This window comes from Lissotriton vulgaris, chromosome 10, assembly GCF_964263255.1.
Source record: "Lissotriton vulgaris chromosome 10, aLisVul1.2, whole genome shotgun sequence".
Lineage (NCBI taxonomy): Eukaryota > Metazoa > Chordata > Amphibia > Caudata > Salamandridae > Lissotriton > Lissotriton vulgaris.
In genome coordinates this window covers 425,754,817-425,777,314 of record NC_141698.1, presented here as the reverse complement: position 1 = coordinate 425,777,314, position 22,498 = coordinate 425,754,817, and the positions used below count along the sequence as shown (strand labels likewise).

The 22,498-nt window shown below is 48.3% G+C and overlaps 1 protein-coding gene across 1 annotated transcript in view; it reads left to right on the top strand.

The window, feature by feature from the left end:
• The window catches only part of CCNF (cyclin F), a 136,668-nt gene that overhangs the window by 51,186 nt on the left and 62,984 nt on the right, over positions 1-22,498 (top strand). Inside the window, exons 11-13 of the mRNA XM_086941284.1 lie at positions 8,050-8,173; positions 8,360-8,540; positions 13,987-14,074. Coding sequence (XP_086797410.1) covers positions 8,050-8,173; positions 8,360-8,540; positions 13,987-14,074 — 393 coding nt within the window. The remainder of the gene's footprint in view (positions 1-8,049; positions 8,174-8,359; positions 8,541-13,986; positions 14,075-22,498) is intronic.

The following is a 22,498-nucleotide window of genomic DNA, read 5'->3' as shown; positions in this document are numbered from 1 at the left end:
CACATGGCTGAAGGATTTCATAATTAACATTATCCTCAGTCTTTATCTCTTGGCTGACAGAATACCAAAGTAGAACAAAGAGTTTATCCTTGGTTTTCTAAACACACAATTTCACATCCCTCAATCTCATTTAATATCATTCAAACAGATATAGAAAATAAGCAGGCAGTAAGGCCCAAACAATAAGCTAAAAAGAGTGTCCAAAGTAGACGTCAATACAAAATGTATTAAAAAATGTACAGTTATGATTTAAATATTCTGTCATAAAATTCAAAACATTGGTGAATTGTACATCTGATCAATGTTATTTGGCAAATAAAACAAAAAAAACAATTTCATACACTGGTATTCCCCTTCTGTTGGTAGGGAACATGCCAAAGTAGGCTTTTCCCAAGTCTTTTGGACAAAGTAAGTTACAATCGCTAGTAGTAATTGGCTCCAGTTGCCAGGTGGCCATCTGATATCCCTAAACATTCCAGAAGTCACCCCTGGGGTAGAGTATGGTCTGTAATGAGCATGATGGATGTTTCCTGGAAATCACCTGCTTTCACTACGGACTGGTTATCAATGGGAGACAGCTTTTCGAGTACTAACTATAGAATTTTCATAGAGTATGCCATAGGGGGAAGCTGTGTTCTGTGCTGATTCTAGAGAATGCCTGATTATCTACCTAGTGCATTCTGCAAGGAAAGTTAAGTGTATTAGGGGAAAGTCCTTCCTTGAGGTTGAAGGTGACACAGTGCCAATGTTCCATTTGAAGTATATGCTGCTGTGCATGCGGTCATGCAATTTCGGCTTACCACCAGTTGTACATCACCTATTATCAAATGTCTGTTGCTTATGCTTTGTGCAGGAGGGACTATATGAGAAGTGCTTATCTTTCCATCCGATTAGAAGGGGATGGGCACAAGCCTGAGATGGCCTCTAAAGTGTCAACCAACCCTGCATCTGCTTGCTTGGTGCATGCATGATGTAGTTAGCCTGGATGCACCAAGGTAATCACTGCAGTCCTCCTCCAAGCCAAACTTGTGACAACACTTTTTCTAAAGGAATCCCGGAGGACAATTTTTTGGGGAGATTTAAGGTTACTTTTTTTTAAATTTTATTTTTTAACTCTTGCTTAAGGGTTTTCTCAGTCAAGGTCTGTCAAGTTTCAATTGATGTATCCAACATTAGAATCTTGGCATTGATGTGATCTAAGAATATACAACTTTTCAAATCTGTGCAACATCTTCATCTAAGAGTGAGGTACAGACATTCTGCAAAAATACCATGGAGTGTAGTTTAAGGACCAGTACTGGGGAAAGTCTTTTTCTGTAGTAGGGGATCTCTGTGTATAGTCATAATCTAGTGAATAGTCCCGCCCATGTGCGTGGACCCCGGCAATCAAAAATAATCTCTTAAGTTGTCGAATCATGCAGAAACTGCAAAGACACTTAAGAGAGAATTTAAAGACAAATAATGCAGCCTATATCCACAGGATACACTGTCCAGTACTTCAACTAGAAATTCCACCAAACAACACCACACACAACACAGCCTGCCCAGTTTCTACCATAGAGAAACTTGCCTCTACCAGTAAAAGACTCTGGAATGATAGAGAGGAAGGCATGGACAGACAAGCCCCACAGGCTGCCATTATGTGGCTTAAAAAGGATACTGTGCCTTTAAGAGAACTTTCCAGAACTTTCTCCCAGTATCCCAGAATGCACAGCAGGTCCCTTTTACTTTCAGTCCTTTTTTCCGGCTCCTGCTAACAAGACCCTGGCATTGAGCTCTCCCTTTTTTCAAGGGTTTATTGGATTTTTTGTGCTCTTTGTGATTTAAGTGTTTCAGTTTTTGTGTTGGTGTGTTCCCTTCACTCCTGTGTGTTTGTTCAGGTGTTTTAGGGCTCTAAAATGCCTGCTCTCTTCGACAAATGCTTTATCTGTGGGAGTAAGAAGGCCAAGACTGATCCACACGAGGTCTGCATCATCTGCCTTCCTGAAGCATATGTCCTTGAAGAGTGTGACATCTGCAAGAACCTTTCTGCAAGAACTCTGAGGGAAAGGCTGAAGATTAGGCTTCAAGGCCTGGAGGACAGATGGCTGCAGGTGGGTCTGGGCAGACCGGGAAGGCTCCCTCCCTCCCTCCCTCTGCCTCTGCTGAGGCCTCTGGGGGGCTCCCCACAGGCAGGAAGACAAGCAAACTGTCCCGGTCTCCGACGTTAAGAGGGATGACGACGGTGTGTTCCCCGGGGCTCCGGGTCGAGACAGTGTGAGGATTCGACGTCTAAGGGCCTGGAGAGGCCACCGTCGAGACCACCGTCGATTGCCTCTTTGTCGTAGACGTCAGCGTCGGATTATCAACGTCGAAGGAGGAGCGACAGGCCTCGGCGCTTGCCGTCGAGGCGACACCGCCGGTCGCCGTCGAGGCGACGATCGGCGTCAAGGGGATCCTCGACGTCAAGGACCTCGAAGAAGTCAACGCTCGTCGTCGAGAATGGAACGGTCGACGTCGCGGAGGCGGCGTCGAGGAAGAAGAGGTCGACGTCGCGGAGGCGACGTTCGACGCCAGAGTCGCAGAGGCGACGTTCGGCGCTGGAAAAGCGACGCTCAGCGTCGCGAAGGAAGAGATCGGCGTCTAAGAGTCGATCCGACTCTCCTAAACGGCGCAGGAGAAGTTCTGGCACCAGAAGTCAGGCTGGATCTAGTGGAGGGCGCTGGAGAAAGCGATTGCCTGCTGAAGGGGCTGGGTCGCAGTCCCCTTCCCCGAAGAAGTCACCGGGCTCGGTGTACTCGGTGGTATATACACCACCTCGGCCTAAGTTGCCCCCTCCTCCTGTACCTAAAAAGGACCCTCCGACCAACCCTCCGCTTCCACCAGGACGACCACGACCACAGCTTCCACCGCATGGGCCTGCCCCTCGGTCGGAGATACCCCCTGTCCCTCCGCCAAGGTCGGCGTCACTACCCCCTCTTCCTACACCACCTAAGGGGACTCCTAGACCAAGGCCCTAGGAGGAGCCGCGGAAGACGCCCCCACGGAAACCAGTGGAGCGTCCACGTGCCGGGAGATCACGCTCTCGCTCCAGGAGGAAGGACCGATCGCGCCACAGGTCGTCCACGCGGTCGAGACACCGCCATAGGACTCACAGGTCTCGCACGAGGTCCTCAGGGAGCAGAGACTACTCTCCGACTTTGTCGGAATCGCCGGACACGAGGGTGTCGCCGGTTGATGACCTGGTGGCGTTCCATGATGTCCTTTTGAGATGCGCTGCCAAATTGGGCATATCCTTGACGGTGCCCACGCCTGAGACATCAGTCATTTTCGAGACCCTGCACCCGAAACACCTGTCTCGTCCACTACTACCTCTGGTGCCGGGCCTGGAGGAACCGGCCATGGACCTTCACCCCTGCGGTGACTAAGGCGGCCCCATCGAGATTGCAGAAAAAGTACCGGGCTCCCGATTTGGACCTGGCTTTTCTAAGGGTGGAACCTCCTCTGGATTCTGTGATTGTGACGGCGGCCCGCAAACAACATGCCACCACCCAGTCATCCACGGCCCCCCCTGACAAAGAGTCTAGATGGATGGATTCAGCTGGAAGGAAAGTATGCGGAACATCGGTGACCTCTATGAAGGCTGCGAGTGCCACGGCTTTGTTGGGGCGCTACTACTGCGCCCTCTGGGACTCTCTCCAGCAGTTTGCGGAGCACTTGCCTCGCGAGAAGCGGGAAGACTTCCAGGAAGTGCTAAACGAAGGGATGCTGGTAGCGAATCAAATTATCAGCGCTGCGGCAGATTCATCCCTCTTAGCGGCACATGGCTTTTGCCATAGGATTAACCAGCGACGTCACGCCTGGCTCCGCCTTACGTCCCTGAAACCAGACGCACAGCAAAGGGTAGCCAACCTTCCATTCTCTGGCGAAACCCTATTTGGGAAACATGCGGACGAAATGGCCCGCATGAAGGCGGAGGCCGAAACACTCACGGCTGTGGGTCTAGAGAAGCCCAAAGAAGCGAAGAAATCGTACCGCCCGGTTCGGTGGGCGGGGCAGAGGACGTTGGCAAGCTTCGGGGCAGTCGCAGCAACATCAACAGTTCCGTAAGCCGTTCCAGAAACGCCTAAAGGGCAGAGGAGGCCAACAGTCGGCACCAGCGACCAAAGGCCTGGCCGGGTCTAGGCCCTGAGCACTTACTTCCCCCGGATCTGTTACCCACTCCGGTAGGGGGAAGCATTCACTTTTTTTTCTGGCAGAGTGGAGAAAAATTACTCCGGACAAGTGGGTGCTGAATATTGTTTGCAATGGATAGTCTTGGGTTCACCAGCCCGCCTCCAGCAATTCCACCGGTCAGCTCGCAGTTTCAGCTGCGCGAGCTTCAGGCGGAGGCAGATATCCTGTTAAGGAAAAGGGCGATAGAAGACGTACCTCTGTCTCGGGGAGGAAGAGGTCTGTACTCCCGGTTCTTCCTGGTTCGCAAGAAGGACAAGAACGAGTTCAGGCCCATTCTGGACTTGCGACAGGCAAACAGATGGATTTGCAGGGAAAAGTTTCGCATGCTGTTGTTGCATCACATTTATCCTCAGTTCTAACAGGGCGACTGGCTATGTGCTATAGACCTACAGGATGCGTACTTCGATGTGCCCATTGCACACAAACACAGGAAGTTCCTGCGGTTCCAAGTCGGCGCCAATCATTATCAATACATAGTACTCCCATTCGGACTAAAGTCTGCGCCGAGAACGTTCTCAAAGTGCATGGCGGTGGTAGCAGCACATCTGAGGAAGAACAAGGTGTTTGTCTACCCGTACCTAGACGATTGGTTGATCAAGGCATCCTCCTTCTCGGAAGCTCGAGCACACTTCCAGAAGACGTGTGTTCTCCTGAACAAGCTGGGGTTGCACATCAACATGTCCAAGTCTGTCCCGACTCCGGTCCAATGCATACAGTACTTGGGAGCCTCCATCAATACGCTGTCAGCAAGCGTGTCTCCTTCGGAAGAGCGACGATTATCACTCCTTCGGAAGGCTCAGGCTCTTATGACCACTCCATCTACAACAGTGAGGACGGTGTCTTCTCTACTGGGATCGATGGCCTCTTGTATCTTCCTGAAGCCACACGCACGGCTGCACATGAGCCCGATGCAGGAGTGCTTGGAAGACCAGTGGGATCAGAGGAAAGGATCTTGGAACGACAAGATAAGACTGTCTCTGCATGCTCTTCAGTCTCTGAAGTGGGGGTGTTCAGCGTAGAATCTCCTCAGAGGGGTTCCCTTCCACAAGGACATTCCCACGCAGACTATCGTGACGGTGCGTCTCTCCACTGCTGGGGAGCTCACTCCGGAAACCTACAGATTCAAGGAACGTGGTCCCCGATGAAGGCCACGTATCACATCAATTTCCTGGAACTCAGAGCTGTTCACTTGGCACTGAAGGCCTTTCATCCGTCCTTCCAGACCAACTCTCTGCTTGTACAGGCCGACAATACGACCACGATGTATTACCTCAACAAGCAGGGAGGCTCGAGATCACGCACTCTTGTCGCAGGAGGCGCAGACGATCTGGCACTGGCTTCTGGCTAGAGGACTGACGATAACGGCCACCCATCTGCCAGGTGTACAGAATGTTCAGGCGGACTCACTGAGCATACTGATTCAGGAAAACCACGAATGGGTCATAAACGACGAAGTACTAAGAGACATCTTCGCATGGTGGGGGACTCCAGACGTAGGTCTGTTCGCCACCGCCGAAAACAGCAAATGCCGAGACTTCGCCTCCAGGTACTACCAGCAGGGGACGCTGGGGAGTGCGTTGTGGATCAACTGGTCGAACAGCTTTCTGTACGCTTTTCCACCCATTCCCCCGATTCCGGCGGTGCTCATCAAGCTGGCCCGGTCCAGGGCTCGGATGATTTTCATTGCCCCGGAATGGCCCAGACAGTGGTGGTTCATGGACTTTCTTCACTGGTCTCTCCTTCCTCACATACGGCTGCTGTGCAGACTGGACCTTCTCATGAAGTTCGGTGGGCAGATGTTGCACCCCAACCTCTGGTCTTTGAGTTTGGCGGCATGGCTCCTGAGATAGTGCAATATGGCCATCTGAATCTGTCCGAAGATTGCATGGACATACTGAAGGAGTCTAAGAGACCTTCCACTCGGACTTCCTATGCTTACAAGTGGAAGAGGTTCTGTATCTGGTGCCAGAACTATGACCCGACTACGTGCAAGGAAGACGTCATCCTTCCCTACCTTCTACATTTGGCGCAGTCTGGCCTTAATGTTCATTCCATTAAGGTTCATATTGCTGCATTGACTGCCTACAGGAAATGCCCTTCACAGACTTCCTTCTTCCAGATCCCTGTGATCAAAGATTTTTTGGAAAGCTTGAAGAAAGTGTTCCCTCCTGTCAGGCTTCCTTCGCCTTCATGGGAATTGAATGTGGTGCTGTCCAGATTGATGAAGGAGCCTTTTGAACCTATTCATAAGGCTTTGTTGCAGCACCTGTCCTGGAAGGCGGCGTTCCTCGTGGCCATTACATCGGCCTGCAGGGTGAGTGAAATTCAGGTGTTGTGTTGCCAAGAACCTTATACTGTATTTCATGCTGCTAAGGTTATGCGTACTCACCCTAAATTTCTTCCCAAGGTTATTTCTGATTTTCATGTCAACCAGACCATAACGTTGCCTACGTTCTATCAGAATCCTTCATCTCCAGTGGAAAGGTCTCTACATTCCCTGGATGTTAGGAGGGTGTTGAAGTTTTATCTGGATAAAACCAAGATATTCGTAGGTCAGACCAATTATTTGTCAATTATGGATCGGTCAGGACAGGTCTTGCTACCTCTAAGCAGTCCATCTCTAGGTGGATTGTGTCCTGCATACAGTTGTGTTACCAAAAAGCTAATAAGACCTTAGGGGGTAAACCTAAGGCTCATTCCACCAGGGGAAAAGCTGCCACAACAGCTTTACTTCGTAATGTTCCGATTGCAGAGATCTGCAAGGTGGCCACTTGGAAGTCGGTTCATACCTTTGCTAAGCATTACTGTCTGGACACTGATGCCAGGGCAGATGCTCAGGTTGGGCAGGCTTCGCTGCGGAATTTGTTCGCACAATAGTGGTGTTAATTTCTTTTCTCCACCGCCGCTTTGGTGTGGGGATGGGCTTGTCATTCTATTCACTAGAATATGACTATACACAGAGATCCCCTACTACAGAAGGATTAGTTTCTGTCCTGTAACTTCAGTTCTGTAGTAGGGGTATCTCTGTTTTAGTCATAAGCGCCCGCTCTCCTCCCCGGTGGAGATAATGATTCATGTAAGGAATGCTACAGGTCTGGCGTGCTACGCCTTCAAAAAGAACTGAAGTAAAAGGGACCTGCTGTGCATTCTGGGATACTGGGAGAAAGTTCTCTTAAAGGCACAGTATCCTATTTAAGCCACATAATGGCAGCCTATGGGGCTTGTCTGTCCATGCCTTCCTCTCTATCATTCCAGAGTCTTTTACTGGTAGAGGCAAGTTTCTCAATGGTAGAAACTGGGCAGGCTGTGTTGTGTATGGTGTTGTTTGGTGGAATTTCTAGTTGAAGTACTGGACAGTGTAGGCTTTGGATATAGGCTGCATTATTTGTCTTTAAATTCTCTCTTAAGTGTCTTTGCAGTTTCTGCATGATTTGACAACTTGAGAGATTATTTTTGATTGCCGGGGTCCACGCACATGGGCGGGACTATTCACTAGATTGACTATAACAGAGATACCCCTACTACAGAACTGGAGTTACAGGACAGAAACTACTCCTTATGTTCCCAAACTGATAGTTAAATTAATCTAATGCAGTGACCATTTTCTGTCAGTCTGCAGAAGCTGCAATGGTTTGACATGGGATCCTTGCTGAGCTCTTACGAGATTTCATCCATATACCTGGTAAAAAGAATGAAAGCAGTACTGCATAGCAGGATTTTTTTGCTCTTCCGTGAAGAGGCAAGGTTGTCTAAGCATGTGACAGGGAGGGTACTGGTTGACTAATAATTTTAAGTTACTAGAATGCGCTTCAACCATGTACCTCTTCATTGCAGCTTCATCAGCAAAGAGATTCTTACTATCAGAGAAGCTGTGTGGTTGACAGATAATACCTACAAGTATGAGGACCTGGTACGAATGATGGGAGAAATAATTTCTGCTCTGGAGGGCAAGATACGTGTAAGTTTATTTTCCGCTGGCTTATTGCGGGGTACAGATTTATCAATTTGCTCTTCCTTTTCCTAAAATATTAAGATGACTGAATTGACAGGGTGGCGGAGGTTCAATATTTGTGTTCTGGGATATTTTTTGAATCATCCCTCCAACTAACGTATCAATTACTAACGTTCACATGTTTATTTTTAGACTCCTACCTTGGTGGACTACAAGGATGTCCTGTCAAACATTGCATCTCTAGAGAGAAAAACTTTACACCTTTGCAGTTATATATGCGAGCTTTCTCTGCTCTATACCGAGCTCTCTGTTTACTCGCCTGCACAGCTTGCGACTGCTGCTCTACTGCTTGCGAAGATATTGCACAGGCAAGGTAAGGTGCAATGCAATCAATTCTTTGTCACATCATTTTTGCTAGAACTGCACAGTGCGCCAATAACCATCAGTGTTGGCACATTCACAATCCATTCTCCCGCATAGCATCATTTTTTTTAACTTTATTTTTTCAGTTGAAAAACAGTAACTAAGTGGTTGTACACATATGTGAGCAGTACTAAATCAACACAAGTTCTATCAAATAGTATATTCCACAGCATATCATAATTTGCAGATTATGAAGTAGTAGTAAGCCTTTGTGCCAGCGAGATTCTCAGATTGCTGTCAGAGATAGATAGTATCTGTTATGAATCAGTTTTTACCTCTCCAGGTGGTATCACATCAGTTTACTATTCCTTTTCATAACATGCATACTATACTAACTTGCACAACAGCCAAGAAAATGTAGCTTGTACATCAAATACAACGCTTATGACCTCACCTTTGATGTGACAGATGCTATTAAAAATGTAAACATTCTAGATGACATTAAATGTTGCATTACACTTAATGTTGAAGAAATGATTATGAATGTAGTATTTAGTGATTTATGACTTATGATGGTAACTATAAACTGCATTTTTTGTCATCTTGTGAGCACATCCGGACACCTGACTGGATGCGGAGAGTTTATTAGCAATCCCCTTGCTCACCAGTAAGTGGTGTCATGTGGCTATGCTTAGTCCTTCCCTGGAAGGGACACTGGAGCCACATATAATCACTACCCCTGCACACTATAGGCTGTTCCTTTATTCTGACGCTTTCAGATACGGAGCTTGTTCCCTCATTTGTCCCAAAAAAAACTTCACGTTTTGCAATGTGCCAGGGATAGGCCTCCTCTTAAAACTGCAGGGCTTAAGACTAGTAAGGATTGTCGCAAACCTCTGTTAAAGACCCTCACAAGGCATGTCCCTTTTGTCTCTCACCCTCTAACGCCTCCAATGCTTGCAAAGACTGGTCGAGAATGAATCTGAAGGAGATTCTGCAGTGTCAAGCCAAAATACCTAGTGGAACATCACCAGAAACCCAAAAAAACATTTCCCAATCAAAGTCAAGAGCATGGTCCCATTCCGCGGTCGTTCCCACAATAGGTCTTTCCACTCGAGATCTTTGGCTAAGTCAAAGTCAAAAAAGAAGCATAAGAACTTAAATGGGACTCTCTCATTCTTCGACTATCATTGCGAGAAGCAGCATGGATGCTAAGGTGCCACCCTGGTCATGGACTCCTACTCGAAAACTGGTTCCCTCAACTTCGTTCTTTAAGTCCAATTTCCGGGAAGATGCCTCAACAGATGAAAGCCTTTATGGTGACCATGTTGTATCTTGGACACCCTTCTGGTTTAGTCTGGTGTGCCTTCGGGCCCAGATATCTGTGGAGGTCTCCAGTCAGACTACTTCCTGCCGATCTCTCTCGGACTGTCCATGCCACTCAACCTGGCCAAGCTCTACACCAGATGCTTGTCCTAACACCAGAAACAAAACATACATCGGTTCCTCCTACGTCAACACCGGGCCCAACACAAGAGGAAGAACATATTACATTTTCTGATCCAATATAGAACCCGGCACAACCTTGGCTGCAGTTCTGCCCTGCTCCAATTTTACCTCAATTGATACAGCCGGTTTATGATTTGGGCATAATTCTGCCATTGCCTCAGAACAGGCATTCACTTCACAACCGCTTCGGATCAGACTCCGACAACAGCCAACTTGTGTAGGAAGCTGAGTCTGTACATACTATACCAAAGTAAAGTATAGTGTTCAGAGTCCAGTGCCTCCCCAAAGACTTCGAGGTAAAAGTAGATACCTTACTCTCTATTTGTGGGTAGTGTGGATGAGCAGTAAGGCAATATCAGAGTGTATTGTTAAGAATCATTGTACAAGCGTAGGCAAGAAATGATTTCACACACTCAAAGGCTGAACTCCGACCAATTGTTTTGTGTAAAAATATTTCTTAGTTGTATTTTATTTTTAGGACCAAGCAGGACTTGGTGCACAGAAGTAAAATAGTACTTTTCATGGATGATACAATTGAATACAGTAGAATGTAGTTGGCTTTGTTACAGCGGCACTAGGGCGGCCGGGTGCAAGTACAGCCATAAGGGTTGTATAGTCTGGGAGTTTGTCATTAGGAATTGTACAGCACCATAATGGCTTTACTGAAATCTGGGAAGTTCGAAATCAAACTTCTCAGCACATTAAACCCACACTTATGCCAGTGTGGGGATTTTGTGCAAAATGCACTCGGACCAGAGAAGGCCCCTAAGGGCTGCAGCACTTATTGTGCCACCCTTAGAGGCCCTGTACCCTGACTCTCACACACTGCCTTTGCAGGCTGAGTGTCTTGGGGCAGAACTAAACAGTCAACATGGCACAGATCCATGTCATAACACTATACTACCTCTGGTCTCGAAATCAACACGTGAGAAGTGTGTGATGAATGTGTGTGTTCTCTCAACAGAATTGTGAAACAAATATAACCAGTAAGGGCGAATTATCCCTTAAGCACTAGAACCCTCACTCACCCGTAGGTGACATGCTTCATCATATGGGTTCCTCCTCCCAGCAGGAAATCCTAGTCCTGCTGGGGGCTACAACTCCCTCACTGTGAGGGAGGAGCTCAGGGATGTTTTTTAAATGATCTCTAGTGTACCCGGGATGCTAAATCCCATATGTGAAGGTAGGGTGTAGTGTAGGTGTAGCGCTAGAAAGGGGAAACTAAGTTAGGACCGAATTCAACGAACAGTTTTACATCTATACTGTTCATCTCACTGCATTTTAATCCTGCCAGTGAGAACAACTTAATAACATTAAAAATGTATCTCCCTGTGCAATTTTAGATTACTATTAGTTCTCCCTTTCTAGCGCTGCCCCTTCACTACACCCTACCTTCACATATGGGATTTGTTAATACTGAATTCAGTTTGCAATTTGGAGGCATTGTAGGAAAGTGCCCTTTTTGCATGGTTGCCCCCCACTTTTTGCCTGATGTTTGATGCTCCTTGACTAAGCGTGCCCTGGGTTCCTGCCAATCTAATACCCAGGGCCTGTGTTCTTTCCCTAAAACTGCAACTTGTACCACCAATTCGCACTTCTCTGGCCCAAGTAAGTACCCTGTAAAAGGTACCAAGGGCACTGTGACCAGGGAAGGCCTCTAAGGTCTGCAGCACATATTGTACCACACACTGCCATTGCAGTCTGTATGTTTTGGTGCAGAGAAAAGGGAAGTCAACATGGCACACATACCTGTGTGTGATGCCTACAACACACTTCCTATGGTATAGGTAAAACACCCCTCTAGCTGGGTGCACTATAGCACTGGTGAGGGTACAGTTGCATTAGCACTTTACCTCTACAGTGTCCAACTCCATTCTTAGACATTGTAAGTGCAGTAAAGCCATAGAGTATATGGTCTGGGAGTTTGTCATTACGAACACCTCAGCCCCATAATGGCTTTACAGAATTCTGGGAAGTTTGGTGTTAAACGTCTCAGCTAATTTAAACCCTCATTGATGTCAGTGCTGTATTTAATGCCAAATGCACGCAGAGGGCATCTTAAAGATGCCCCCTGAAAAACGATAACTCTTGTTTCCTGGCTGAGTGACTGCCCCCTAGCTGCCACACCCAGACATGCTTCTGGACCCCTGGGCCGAGAGCCTCCATCTCTAGGGGTCCTGAAACAAAGCACATCTAGTCAGAGGTGCCAAGCCTCCTCCCCGTGCCTTTGTGAGCGGACAGCCATTTGCTACTCTCAGCAACTGTCCCCCATTAGTTCTAACCCCCACTTTGGGAAAGAGATTCAGTGGGGAAACCAAGATAGGAGAGATGTGCTGGAGGAAGAAGACACCAACTGACTTGGCCCTACCCTAATGGGTTGTCACAAACTCGACCTGCTCCAGCGGAAACCTGGTGCGCCCTGCATCCAGAAGCCTCCCAGAACCTGGAGGACCTGCCATGCGTTCCCTGCAAAGACTTTTCACATGCGCACCAGACGTGCACAAGAACTAGACCCTGGCACTGGCCAAATCCGCAAGTCTGCACCTGATGCCCATAGCCCTAGTAGCCCAACGCCTGACCTGGGATCTGCTGATTCCTGGCCTGCCTCCAGACAACGCCCGCAGCCTCATTCTGGAGGGTCTCTTTCCCACTCCCCTGCAGCGACTGTAGCTGGTAAGGGAACCTAATGCCTAAAGACTCAACTGCACCCTACGCCCAACAGCCTTGGGTGCCCCAACTGACGATGTCCAGGCAACCCAACTTACTTCTCCAACTGGTGGCTGTCTCCAGTAAGTCTCCTTGCCCAAACCTGCAGTGTTTATTCCGACCAGAGTTCTCCTATTGAAAACAGGATGCCCAATGGCAACTCAGCACACAGCACCTGGCCGCCATTTAGTTCAACTTGTGTGCTGACTCTGATCCCCCTTTGCCCAGAACATAACCCTAGGAGCTTTACTCCCTCAACCCTTGGGGACTCAGTACTGTGCACTCAGCTGCCCTAGTGGCATTGAGGGCGCTCTTGGAGTTAATCGTTCTAACCCCAGAATCACAACCCTCTAGACCAATTGCTTACCTGCAAACCGATAACCACATTTTCCTCCATATGATTTCATTGACTGTTTTCCTTTGAAAAAGTTTCAAGTGTTGAGTTGTATTTGTATAGAAACCTAAGGAACTGTGTTTTAATGCAAGTGTTTTACTTACCTTTGTCTAGGAAATGTCCCTGTGTGATATCTAGGCATGTCACACTGAGGTAGAAAAGGTAATCTAAAAAGTAATCACAAAGTAATTACAAGTATCAACTGTCTTTAAATATTTTCACTAACCTGTGACAGTCAATCTTATTCAGCTTGCATAATCTGATCGAGCCTGTTTTGAAAATACAATTTGACTTACCTGTACCAAGTCCTGCTTGGTTCTACAAACAAAATACAACTGAAGACTTTTTTTATACAAACAATTGGTTTGAGTTCAGTCTTTGATCTTTGAGTGTGACATTTCTTGCCTGAGTGTGTGCAATAAATTCTTAACACTACCCTCTGATAAAGCCTTACTGCTCGCCCATCCTACCACAAATAGAGAGTAAGGTATTATCTACTTTTACCTCTGTAAGCCTTTGGGCAGCCATTGGACTCTCCACACTATACCTTACTTTGCCATAGTATATACTCATTGGAGGATCTCAGCAAGTATCCTTTTACATTAGGACTTTAACCTATTTGGATGACAGTATCCAGAAATGTGATGGCTTTCTTTTTCTGCTAAATATCTTTGTATTCTTTATCCATGGATAGGATGATATTGTGAACTGAAGAAATGTATTGTCTTTCATCTTATCGTGATGCTTCCTATGAATTGATAATATGAAAGCTGTTAGACCAGTGATAGTCTTTGTCCTCTTTCGATGTCTTACTTAACACAGTTGGTGATCCTCCTATTTTCTGCAGCTCACCCATGGCCCAGTCATCTGGCTGAATGCACTGGCTTCACTTTAGAAGAATTGACGCCGTGTGTGCTGAGTGTCCATAAAAAATGGTAAGCCTAGAACAGTTATTGCCTTTTTTCAAGACTTGCACATGAAGGACAAAGTCTTTAAAGACTGCCAAAGAATGTTGGAGATTTAGCATTCAAGAATGCTACTCTGTTCCTATCTTTAAAGACTGAGCCTGGGAAACTGCCTCCAGGGTTAGATAAATGAGGGTTCTCATACCAGGATCCAAAGCGGTTTCTATTCCAGTATTCTCATAGGCATAGCATTCCTAAAGATTAACTGACCAGGCTTTATCTTTTCTGATCCCAAAAGGGCACGCCAATCCTTGGACGATGGATATTAGTTCTCTTAAACTCCAGCTGTCTTGAACTTGAAACATTAGCAATTTACTTTCCCAGCTTTCCAGTCTTCTCCTCTTTTTCTGAGGGGTCTTATACATGGGGAGTAGAGGGGAGATACCCACTCACAAGCATTGCCAACATGTCAGGTTTGACATCCAAACGTGGCTGAGACTTTACACTCTGTTAATACTGAACCATGGTGGTGTAGGAGACCAAGAGAGGAGGGTTGGTGGGTGAAGGAGGAAGAGAGGGGCAATATTGGGCTACAAAGAAGAAAATAGGAGCAGCAAAAGTTAATGAAAAATTCAACTTAAGGGAAATGGTTAAAATTCTGTCCTGGAATATATATGACATTAAAAAGGGAAGAAAAAAGCCAAAGTATGTTCTGAAGCCTTACAGGGGAAACGCCTTACTAAATTGGAGGCTACAATTTCTAATGTATTAAAGTGCTGCAAAGGCTATACTATGCCAAGAATCTATGATCTAACTAGTGCTGCATATTATTCGGGGAATAGAGGGATCTCTGTAATATTTAACTTTTAAATTCTAAACTTTAAGGCATACTCTGCTGACAGATGAGCAATAGTGGAGATAAGAAATCTTGAAAATACAGATCGGGTTTTTCTAGTCTTTGCTAAATTCTTGCTGGGACTGAGCAGCTAAAAATTTCCCATTATTATTGTGGGTGATTTTAATTGTATATACTAAAGTCCTCAATTGAACTACGAATGCTGCATATACAGGATGAAGAATACCAAAGTTTCAGTAGTTTTGCAGCGTGAATCTTTCTGGATTCACTATGATGTGCATATTCCGCGGTCTTGTGGTTGGGTCCGGATTCGTAGTCTTTTCTTTGTTTTTTTTTTGTTTTTTTGTAGCCCTTGTGGGCGTCGGCGTCACACCTCCTCGGGTGCATTTCCGGTGACGTCGGCATGCTTCCTGCGGAAGCTCCCACTCTTGGGCGCCATCTTCAGATTCTTTTTTCCGCGGTCGGGTCTGGATCGTTCCCGTTGGGCTCCAGACATTTTTGGAGAAAGTACTGAAAAGAGGAAGTTGGAGGAGATATCGGAAGAAGAAGACTAAAGAAGACTTAACAAAACATTGATGAAGAGGAAAGAAGGTGAAAACCTCGAACTTCGACGATCGTCGACGTCCACGCGCTCAGGGAGGCCTGAACGCACGAGGATGGACAACACGCAGTTCAAGTTCTGCCCGAACTGCAGACACAAGTACGCACAGAAGGACCAGCACCCGGTTTGCAACCTCTGCCTACCGGTAGAACACAGAAGCGAGGACTGCAACGCCTGCGCCGTCTTCGCCCAGAAGACCCTCCGTGTGAGGAAGAGACAGAGGGTAGCACACGCCGCCCTCGGAGGAAAATCCCCGACGCCATCGCTGTACGAGCTGGGGATGTCCTCAGAGGAGAAGGACAACGCTGCCGCCGAAGACGACGGCTACACGGTCGTAGAGACCGATTACAAGAAGACACCTGATAAGGTAGGAGACTCGACGTCCCACAAGAACACGAGAGACTCTGAGTCTCGAAAGCACGAGGCCAAGAGCCCGAAGGCGCCGATGCAGCGACATCTGCCGTCCGCGACCACGAGCAGGCCCAGCGTATCCTCGGAGAAGGAGTCCCTGGCGCTGAAGGCTGTTGACCAGCAGAAAGCGTCGAAGATCGTCGCCGAAAGGGACCGATCGACGTTGAGGGAGAAAGACCCTAAAGCCTCGGCAGCGCCCAAGGACCCGAAAGCCAGTTCGACGTCCAAGCCGAAAATCTCGACGCCGAACCAGGCGCCGAAGAGAGGAGCCGAACGTTCCGAAGCCGAAAACGCGGCCGAGGTGGAAAGGAAAAGACGTCGGCTGGAGGCCGAGATGGCATGCCTCTTGCAGCGGAGAAAGGAGGTCGCCGCCGAGATGAGTGCCTTCACGATTCCACACAAGACCAAGCACGCCGTGCTAGATCTGGCCGAGGAGAAAGAGGAACATGTCGACGACCATGTGCCTAGCGACGAGATGGTCGACGACCGGGAAGCTGAAGAAAATCCCTACGAGGATTACAGCTACGAGGACGAAGAGGGCAGTAGAGTGGCCGCCGAGTCGGTCACCTCTGACCCACGTGAGGAGGATTACCTAGATGTCGACACCGAGAGCCCGGAGGAGGCGGTCGACTCATACCCCTCGAGACCCTCGCCGCCGGACATCGGGGCATACAACTCGGCGATACAATCTGCCGCGACTGCATTCAAGTTAAAGCTCGACGAAGAAAAGCAGAAAGCAGACTTCCTGCTAGAGACATTGCTCCCAACACAAACAAGAAGCCAGCTCCTCCCAATGCTCGAGAGCGTCTTGGCGCAGGGAAAGGAAGCGTTCAAAGAGCCCGCAACATGCAAGGCGGTGACTCCCAGAACAGAGAAAAAATACAAACACTCCTCTAAGGACCCGGCCTACATTCGAGGCGAGGTCTCCGCTGACTCCATTATCACGGCCACAGCTAGGAAGAGGGCGAGCGTATCTACTACCTCAGGCCCACCGCCGGATAAGGAGAGCAAGAGGATGGATCTGGTGGGGAGAAGGATCGAGCGAAATGCCGCGACCCACTGGCGCATGGCTAATTCCAACACCCTGTTAAACAGGCACATGTACCAGATCATGGAGGGGCTGGGGCACTTGGTGAAGGACCTACCCCAAGATGCCAGGCAGAAGGCCGAAAAATTGATCGAAGAAGGGAAGAACGCGGCAAATTCTTGCCTTAAGACGGCCCTGGACGGAGCAGACACCGCCAGCAGGCTAATGATGATGGGTGTCACGGAAAGGAGACACGCCTGGCTCAGGATCCCAGGGTTCAAACCCGAGGTACAACACAGTATCCTGAACACACCGTTCAACGGCGAAACACTTTTTGGAGCAACGGTTGACGACAAACTATGCCAACTCAAAAAAAGATAACGAGACTGCAAGATCCATGGGGGCATTGCAGTTCAGAGGCAACAGAAGAGGCACCCCGGCACGGAGGCCCGGCGGGAGAGGTGGAAACCAGCCAGGTACATCGCACCAGGCCTTCCAGCAGACGCACCAGGCAGACTCGCAGGCTCAGCAAGGTCACCAGAAGCAGTCCTGGCAATACCAACCAAGGGGTCAGTCCTTTCGAGGGAGAAATGGACGTGGCCAGAATAGAAGAGGGGGGCAGCAGCCCACCTCGAAGTGACTTCACACTCCCCCGGGTGCCCGACCACAGAAAAGATCCCAGGGGGCACCACGTACGATAGGGTCGGGACAATCTAATGACCTACGACCACATGACACCAGTGGGAGGAAGATTAAAGTTCTATCTCCAGGAATGGAGAGAAATAACATCAAACAAATGGATCCTAAACATCATTCAATTCGGATACTGCTTGGAGTTGGAGAGAACCAACAAACAGAAAACCAAGGGGGAAGCCACCAGCAAAGGAACAGCTGGCGAGGCTTCAGGAAGAAGTGCAAGAACTTCTACAAAAAAAGGCCATAGAAAGAGTTCCCTTCAGGGAAAGGAACAAGGGAATATACTCAACGTACTTCCTAGTACCAAAGGTCGACGACAAAATGAGACCCATCCTAGACCTGAGGGTTCCTCAACAAATTCATAAGAACACAAAAGTTAAAAATGACCTCATTGCAGGAGGTCCTGCCGCAGTTGCAGGTCGGAGACTTCATGGTCACGATAGACCTCAAGGACGCCTACTTACACATACCGATGAACAAGAAGCACAAGCATATGCTCAGGTTCGCAATCGGAGGAGGCCACTACCAGTTCACAACGCTGGCCTTCGGACTGAAATCAGCACCAAGGGTATTCACGAAGTGCCTCGCGGCAGTCGCAGCGCACTTACGAAGACAGGGGATACACATATACCCTTACCTCGACGACTGGCTGGTGAAAGCAAACTCGCACCAGAAGTGCAAGCAGCACGCACATACAGTGACGAACACACTCATAAACTTGGGGTTCTCCGTCCATTGGAAGAAATCATCAATGGAGCCGGAGCAAGTGAGGATCTTCCTGGGGGCAGAGATCAACACCTTACAGGGCAAAGTGTTCCCCAGCGAGAAGAGAGCAAGGGCACTAGTCAAGGAAACTCGCCTATACCGGAAGGGGCAAGCTCTGACAGTGAGGACTGCGAGCAAGATCATGGGGATGATGGCATCATGCATCCACCTAGTGCCGAATGTGCGGCTCCACATGAGACCCATGCAAGAATGGCTGCAGGAACAATGGTCACAGGCTTCGGGCAGTTGGGAGGATCTTGTGGTGGTGACGCACGCAGTGCAGAAGGAGATGGCATGGTGGACCCTGGAGAACTTAACAAGGGGGCAGCCTCTTACACTCCCAACTCCGACAGTGACATCACCACGGACGCACCCCTGAAGGGATGGGGCGCTCAAATGGAGGAACTCAAGGTGAGGGGTCTTTGGACGCCAGCAGATGCGACAAAGCACATCAATTACCTAGAACCGAAGACAATCTTCCTTGCACTGAAAGCCTTCCAGACAAGACTGTACAGGCAGAGGGTGTTGCTACAGACAGACAACACCACGGCGATGTTCTACATCAACAAACAGGGTGGAACACAGTCCACAACGCTTTCGACGCTGGCGCAGGAGATATGGAGGTGGGCCATCCCTCTCCAGATAGACCTGCTAGCCATACACCTACCAGGGAAGGAGAACATTCAGGCAGACTGGCTGAGCAGACAGACTTCGGCATCCCACGAGTAGGAGCTCAATGCTCAGGAGACAAGGAGGCTGTTCAACAGGTTGGGAACACCATCAGTGGACCTGTATGCAACACGCCAGAATGCGAAATGCCGAAACTTCGCATCCAGACAACACGAAGAAGGGTCCCTTGGGAATGCCCTATGGATAGATTGGTCCGGGAAATTTGATACCACTGATACACAGAGTACTGAGCAAGTGCAGGGAGAGCACCATGACCCTGATACTGGTAGCGCCGCAGTGGGCGAGGCAGACATGGTACTCGCAGATCATGGAGATGGCGCAGTGTGCGCCCCACAGATTCAGCAGGAGAAAGGACCTGCTCTCCATGCAGAACGGAGAGGTGCTGCACCCAGAACCAGAGAGCATGAGCCTAGTAGCATGGCTCCTGAGGACATCGAATTCGCACATTTGAAACTACCAGAGAGCACCCTCAGGGTCCTTCGGGAGGCACGAAGGCCCAGCACAAGGAAGTGCTATGTCTCAAAGTGGAAAAGGTTCACGATGTGGTGCAGGAGGGAGAGACTTCACAATAAAATGAAGAAAGACTCCACGGTGCTGAAGTACCTGACACACTTACTGGACAAAAAGCTCAGCTCGTCCTCCTTGAGAGTTCACCTGGCGGCTATAGTGGCATACACAAGGGGTGAGATGGGCAGAAGCTTCTTCACATCACAAGTTGTAAAGAGGTTCCTGGAAGGAGCAAAAAGGATTGCACCACCCAAGCGGGTGCCACCACCGGCATGGAACTTAAACGTGGTCCTGACGGAACTCATGAAGGAGCCCTTCGAGCCGCTTCACAAGGCCTCTTTGAAGATGCTAACTATGAAAACTGCTTTCCTGGTTGCAATTACGTCCTTACGCAGAGTGAGCGAGCTGCAAGCGCTAACGCTACAGGAGCCCTACTTACAAATACACAATGACAGGGTGGTGATGAGGACCGACCCACACTTCATGCCGAAGGTGGTGTCCAGGTTCCACATGAACCAGTTCATACAGATACCGAGTTTTTTCCAAAAACCGACCACTAGCGCAGCGCGAGCTCTGCATACCCTGGACGCCAGAAGGGCGGTCATGCATTACATCGAAAGGACACAGGAAAACGAAAGTTCTTTGTGTCGTTCGCCAACAGTTACATGGGCAAGGCAGTCACTAAGAACACTATTGCACGATGGATCGCGCAAACAATCCAACTGTGCCACAAAAGGGCAGGAGAAGATCTGCCAGAGGGGGCACGCGCCCACTCCACTAGGAAAAAGGGGGCTACAATAGCCTTCCTGGCCAATACACCCATACAAGACATATGCCTGGCGGCAACATGGGCTTCGGTGCACACATTCACGAAGCACTATTGCGTGCATGTTCAGATGAACAAGGAAGCACAAGTCGGACAAAGGGTGCTCCAGCATATATTCAGAAACCAGAGCTCATCTTCCACCAAGCCACCACGGAAATGAGAAACCGCTACGAAATCTATGCACAGCATAGTGAATCCAGAAAGATTCACGCTGCAAAACTAATAGTTTCTTACCTGTCGGTGTAGTTTTGCAGCTTGAAGATCTTTCTGGATTCACTAGCGAACCCACCCACCTCCGCCAGAAAGATGAGGCTGGAGAGAGAAGAGGTGGTCGAGAAAAAAAAAAAAGAGATAGGAGGAGAAGAAGTAACAGAATATAAGGACAAGTGGTAAAGAAATTATCACCTGAATAGAACATTGCCATTGCTTCGGAAAAGAAGGAAACACGGAAAAAAGAATCCGAAGATGGCGCCCAAGAGTGGGAGCTTCCGCAGGAAGCATGCCGACGTCACCGGAAATGCACCCGAGGAGGTGTGACGCCGACGCCCACAAGGGCTACAAAAAAAAAAACAAAGAAAAGACTACGAATCCGGACCCAACCACAAGACCGCGGAATATGCACAGCATAGTGAATCCAGAAAGATCTTCAAGCTGCAAAACTACACCGACAGGTAAGAAACTATACGTTTCTCCCTTCTATTAAGTGGCAACATAGTTAAGGGCCTTTACTGATTACTGATTTTCCTGAGGAACAACTCCGACCCCCAGTCCCACCCAGATCTTTCGTGGAAACCGTATCAATATTGATTGAAGATTAGCAATGCCAACAAAATGCATTCCAGACACAATACACTCCTGGAACAATCTGATGGTGCCTACAAATATAACAGTTGTAATGAGAGCACAGCCTCTTAACCCATTCTCCCCTCCTCTACCTATCATCGCCCTGCACCCACTTCAACCCTAAATTTAAGAAATTGGAGGCTCCGTGTAATATGTGGCACAATTACGCAATTCAACCTACTGGAAACAAATTGGGGACTAACGTACAGAGGACTCTGCCAAGATTACAACTTCAAACTTGTAGTTTGGACGAGGTAGGTGGCACCAATTGTGATGTCCCACAGCTCTGTTCTATTAGAGATTCTCTCTTGCAGGGTGATGGGAAATAAGTAAATAACCATGCATTTGATCTAGGGTACATGGAAGGATATGCATGTTATTATTGAGGGTATTTCTAAGGCGCAACATGTAGCAGTTGTGTTTATGGTACCAGCCAAGGTGACCTAAATGAGATGGGATAGATGAGTTATTCCAGCACATACCGATACTTTAGTCCTTATCTGAATGTCTGTGAATGCTGATTGGAGGGGGGAATCTGAAGAAAGCCTTCATTCTAGTGCAGATTTGTAAAGCGACTATCCCTTTAGTCTTGCTAGGTGTGAAGCTCAACCAGATAGTGGCGTTATGGTAGAGAATCATGTTGGCCTCCATAACTACCTTCAATTGCCTTTGAATGAATCTAGGCTCAGCAGACCGGTATTATGTCGTTTTTGTCCATCCCGGCCCAGTGACCGAATATATAAGGGTCAGTTGTACTTTAGAGATCTCCTTTGAGGGTACCCCAGTAGTCCAGATTATAGGTTATGGCTAGAGTTGTCTTGACGGTACACTGATAACAGTTTTATATTATATATGCTTATCTGATAGACATTTAGCCGCAGGTTCTGTACCTTTGAACTTCCCAGGCATCAGACTGGGTCCTGAAGTTATTTCTTTAAGAGACTCCAAGTCATGCTCCAACTGCTGGGCCATGGCTCTGAAGACTTTGAGGGAGCTATCCCTAAAGCTGCTTGCAGCCCTGTAGATAAGGAAACGCTAGACCGCAATCCCGGTCGAGAAGAAGGCTCCTGAAGTTCTAAGTCCTTTTTGTCCCACTAACAATCCTCTGGACATTCAGGAATAGCCATAAGAAGCAAAAGAAGTTGATGTGTGGTCCGATTTCTCCTCGTCCATCTGCTGACGCGATGGAGGAACATTGGCATTGGAGGTGCCTTTTCCAGAACCTGTACCTT